The 5,220-nt window shown below is 42.5% G+C and overlaps 1 protein-coding gene across 1 annotated transcript in view; it reads left to right on the top strand.

Moving 5' to 3' along the window:
- The window catches only part of LOC117494618 (solute carrier family 12 member 6-like), a 50,646-nt gene that overhangs the window by 34,984 nt on the left and 10,442 nt on the right, over window positions 1-5,220 (top strand). Inside the window, 6 exon segments of the mRNA XM_034145552.1 lie at window positions 389-563; window positions 985-1,103; window positions 2,969-3,067; window positions 3,163-3,282; window positions 3,827-3,931; window positions 5,205-5,217. Of these exon segments, the coding sequence (XP_034001443.1) occupies window positions 389-563; window positions 985-1,103; window positions 2,969-3,067; window positions 3,163-3,282; window positions 3,827-3,931; window positions 5,205-5,217 (631 nt within the window).

The raw sequence follows: 5,220 nt of genomic DNA on the forward strand, positions 1-5,220 counted from the left end.
AAATGCATCCCTGTCATTGGTTGAATTAGTTGGGATTCTGGGAATCTGCACACGTCACTCAAATTACACAAGTAAAGTGTTAAGAGTGAAATGTTGCTTTACGAATTTCAACACTTGATGCTGTCACCTTGATTCCAATTTCAGATACCTGAATTAGTTTAAAGAGAGAAAACATTTTGACTAAAAGTTGATTAAATGTAATGATTTTTCATCGACTAAAACTATTAAGGATAAAAAGGACTAAAATGTGACTAAAACTAATAACCTTTTTCGTCTAAAGACTAAATCTAAAATAGCTGCCAAAATAAACACTGCTCAATAGCAATAAAAAAAATGTTGAATTACAAATGTACAGTGACAGAACAGTGTGTGCTCTTTCCTCGTGCAGGTTTGGAGACTCGGTGGAAGGGAACCTGGTGGTTGGGACTCTGGCCTGGCCGACTCCCTGGGTCATTGTGATTGGTTCGTTCTTCTCCACATGTGGCGCCGGCCTCCAATCGCTGACCGGCGCTCCTCGACTCCTACAGGCCATCGCCAAGGACAACATCATCCCCTTCCTCCGGGTATATAAGAGTTTAAACACACACATTTTCTCCTTGGCAGAGATCGTAACTGTCTGCTTTCCACTGAAACTAAGAATTACACGTGGCATTACACTTTAACTGTTTAAAATGCATTGGTTTTCACAAATTAGAAAGATCAGGGCCAAATTAACCAAAGAATTTATCCTACATTATATAACAAATGTTTTCTCTTACCTCTCATGACTCATAGTGTGACACGTTAGTTAGTCTCACTGTAATTTATTGAGAGGTATTTTCTGTGTTCTTGCTTTATTAAGATCAATCAATCTCTGTCTCTTTCCAATTACTGTCTAATAACAGTGTTAATTACAATGATCTATAGAGAGAAATTGAGATCAGAAACTTACTAATTATTATACTATACTAATATTTAATCTTCCCTTCCCTGTGTGTGTTCCAGGTGTTTGGCCATGGGAAGGCTAACGGGGAGCCGACCTGGGCTCTGCTGCTGACGGCTCTGATCGCCGAGCTGGGGATCCTCATCGCCTCCCTGGACCTGGTGGCTCCCATCCTTACCATGTGAGACACGTGTGTGTGTGTACGTGTACGTGTGTGTGTGTGTACGTGTACGTGTGTGTGTGCGTGTGCGTGTGTAAACCAGCAGAATAACATTCATCTGTTTGCAACTCATATATCAATATTCCAATTACTTGTATATAGACTGTTCTGCACTATTCCTAATATATTCTATTTTATTTTATCTACTTGCACTATTTTATCAGTTTTATTGTGTTGCACTGTTGAAGGAGCCTGTGACCTAAGATTCTCATTGTCATAACTACACTGTTGCTATGCACACATGACAATAAACGCCTTGAATCTTGTACGTGTGTGTGTGGAGGAGAAGAATCACGCCTCTTTAGTCATAGTTCTTGCAAAAATGAAGTTTTTTTTAAGCCTATATCCGTTTGACCAGACAAAAAACTTGGGAGATAATGCTGATAAGATGTGTTACTAGAAAATAAAAAATGTCAAATTCAAATGTTTTATTGTCACATGCACAAAGCTACAGTGTAGAAATGGCAATGACATTCTTCTGACCTGAGCTCCTCCAACAATGCAACATATATAATAAAATACAAATTAAAAAGTCTATATATATGTCAATAGAATATAGGATATGTACAAAATAATCTCAGACCTCTGCATCAAGGAGGAAGTTTACTGTGTAAGGATGGTTAAATCTGTAAGGAACCCAGTCTAATAAAATTGTCAATTGTAGTTTGTGCAATTTTGGAAGGTAGATTGTGGCGGGGCTAAACCATAATAACGTATTTTTCATGATGTGGTTGCATTTTCGCAGCATTTAACCCCCTTAAAGGTCCCATGTCATTTCTACTGATCATAATTCCATTGTTGAGGTCTACCAGAATAGATTTACATTGTTCAATGTTCCAAACTCACATTGGTTTCTCATACAGCATCTCTGTATAGTATGTGTATTCACTCTCTGTCCTAAACGGCTTGTTGGAGCTCCTGCCCCCCCCCCCCCCCCCCCCTCCCTCCCTCCCTCCCTATGAGCCCACTGTGCTCTGATTGGTCAGCTCGCCCACTCTGTTCTGATGAGTCCACCACCGTTACAGCTGAACATCAGTGATTATGTTTTACAATGGCGTTCGTTAGCAACCAGGAAATGACCCCAGTAATGACAAACAGATGAGAATGCTGCGTGGGGTCTGGGTGCCGTGTTGGAGGGACGTTGCGGGGCTCGCTGCTGCTGGAGCGGACAGTGTGAGCTGGGTTACTGGGGTCGTTTCCTGGTTGCTGCGTGGGGTCTGCGGAACTCAGCCTGAGCACGCACAAACACTCACAGCCGAAGTAAAAACAATAAGTGTGGCTTGATATTGAGTAAGAAAAAGGTTTATAACGCTGTGAGAATGGGTCTGCGGGGAGCATTTCTCCACGATCCCAACTCGTCTATTACCAACGTTCATTGCGTTTGATAGTGACGCCAAGGGATCCTGGTGTGTGAGGAGCTCCACGGATTGGTCCATTTGGGTATGGTCACGTCACTGTACCCAGGAAGAAAAAGAGAAATCTCCAACGAGGCGTTCTGGGGCAGCATAGACAGGTCTTTTCTGTGTTAGAGTTTTACTCGCTACAGGGTGTACTTTGAGGGTTTGTGACTCTCAGACCGTTTACATGCAGAAAGACCTTCATAACACAAGGGGACGGGTCATAACCGGAAAAGCATGACATGGGACCTTTAAAGAATTTTCTGGACACATTTTTCTATATTCACACGTGTTCTGGTGGCCGTTTGTTTGACGTTAACAGGTGTAGGCGAAGTGTCTTAATCTCGAGTGCTGTATCTCAATATTTAAACTGGTCTCTCTTCCTTCAGGTGCTTCAGTTTAATTTATGTTTTTATTTATTTTATTCAGGTTTTTCCTGATGTGTTATCTGTTCGTGAACCTGGCCTGTGGTCTCCAAACTCTCCTGAGGACGCCCAACTGGAGGCCTCGCTTCTCCTACTACCACTGGTACACACACACACACACACACACACACACACACACACACACACACACACACACGTACACGCACACACACTAATCCATGCCTCTGGTGTGTGCAGGACTTTGTCGTTTTTGGGGATGACGATCTGCCTGGCGCTCATGTTCATTTCCTCCTGGTACTATGCAATCGTTGCCATGGTGATCGCCGGCATGATCTACAAGTACATTGAGTACCACGGGTATGTTGCTATGGAGATGCATTCCCCCCCTACATGTACAGCATGGTCAAGAGTGGTGTGTGTGTGTGTGTTTAGAGGTATCTGAGTCTATTTCCAGAGTGAGTCATCTTTGGTGTTGTGTGTGTGTGTGTGTGTGTGTGTGTGTGTGTGTGTGTGTGTGTGTGTGTGTGTGTGTGTGTGTGTGTGTGTGTGTGTGTGTGTGTGTGTGTGTGGTGTGTGTGTGTGTGTGTGTGTGTGTGTGTGTGTGTGTGTGTGTGTGTGTGTGTGTGTGTGTGTGTGTGTGTGTGTGTGTGTGTGTGTGTGTGTGTGTGTGTGTGTGTGTGTGTGTGTGTGTGTGTGTGTGTGTGTGTGTGTGTGTGTGTGTGTGTGTGTGTGTGTGTGTGTGTGTGTGTGTGTGTGTGTGTGTGTGTGTGTGTGTGTGTGTGTATATTCAGAGTGAGTCATCCTTTGTTTTTAGTGAGTGTGTGTGTCAGGGGAGTCACAATACACACACAGCACATATCCGGCAGTACATACATGTTGATCCTGTGTGTGTGTTTGTTAGAGCGGAGAAGGAGTGGGGGGATGGGATCCGCGGCCTGTCGCTCAGCGCCGCCCGGTACGCCCTCCTGAGGCTGGAGGAGGGACCGCCGCACACCAAGAACTGGAGGTACAAAACTCAGACTTTATTTAAACAATTTCATCACATTATTACTCAAATTAGTGCTTAATTTGCTTGGCCTGTAGCCCTGGAGTAGAGAACATTTTACAGGAGAGTGAGGAACAAGTTGTTTGATGATCCATTTTGTCATTCTAAATCTAATCTAAATAGTTTTCTTGCGATACGATAATTATTTATTGCCAGAATCAAAAAAGACAAGACAAGATACAAGGAAACATACATTTAACATACTTTTGCAAATAGTATGACTATGACTATGACTGTGTTTAAGACAAAAAAGCAGGTGACAAAAGGAAGTATTTTAGCCCTATTTCGAACAAACTAAACTACACTATAGAGAGGCGAAGTCCCGCCCATCTACTTCCGCCCCATGGGACCTTATTTCGGAAAAATTATGTATTGAAGTCAATGGAGAGAGAAAGATTATCTCTCTATCCCGTTTGAATTGTGCCACGAATTACACATATGATGTTTGTCAATCTTAAAAAATAATTTCCATGTCGTAAAACTGTTGAAATATAAGACTATGAAAAAAACGTAACTAGAAAGACTACAAATCCCAGAATCCCGGTCCCGCATGCTGGCTCTTACGAACCGACTAACTCCCCTTGTGTGTATGTACAGCTCTCAACATGCCCAGACTTGGAGTGATTTTCACCTCTTTTATACTTTCCGCCTCATTCTGAAAGAAAGAAGTGAAATGTGCCAACGTGACGGCCGTCTGGGTGTGTGGTGCCAGACGGGAGATGTAGTTCATTGAGCGGTTTCACACCAAAAAAAAGTGTTACTTCACAGTTTTACGACACATGTGTATTTTTTTGACTTGTAAAATTATCTTTTAAATTGACAAACATCATATGTGTAATTCGTGGCACAATTCAAACATTGACTTCAATACATACTTTTTCCGAAATAAGGTCCCATGGAGGTCCCCCGGAAAGGGAGGGACTTCGCCTCTATATGAAAACAAGAATTGAGGAACTTTGAATAAGATTATCCTGGCAAAACCATTTTTTTTTTTTCGTGCTTCTCAGCTTTTCCCGACTTGAGTGAATGTACACAAGACATTTCAAATGCCCTTTTAAATAGAGATGTCACACATGGAGGAAAGGGACCCACATTTGCTCAATATGTAACATTAAACATGTAATACCACGAATAAACTACAATAGAAACCCTCCATAGACTGTGTAGGAGAACATGCAGCTGTATTGATTCTTCAAATCCACACCTGCTAACCCTCTCTCTCTCTCTCCTGCAGGCCTCAGGTTCTGGTG

Source organism: Trematomus bernacchii, unplaced genomic scaffold (genome assembly GCF_902827165.1).
Source record: "Trematomus bernacchii unplaced genomic scaffold, fTreBer1.1, whole genome shotgun sequence".
NCBI classification, from domain to species: Eukaryota; Metazoa; Chordata; class Actinopteri; order Perciformes; family Nototheniidae; genus Trematomus; species Trematomus bernacchii.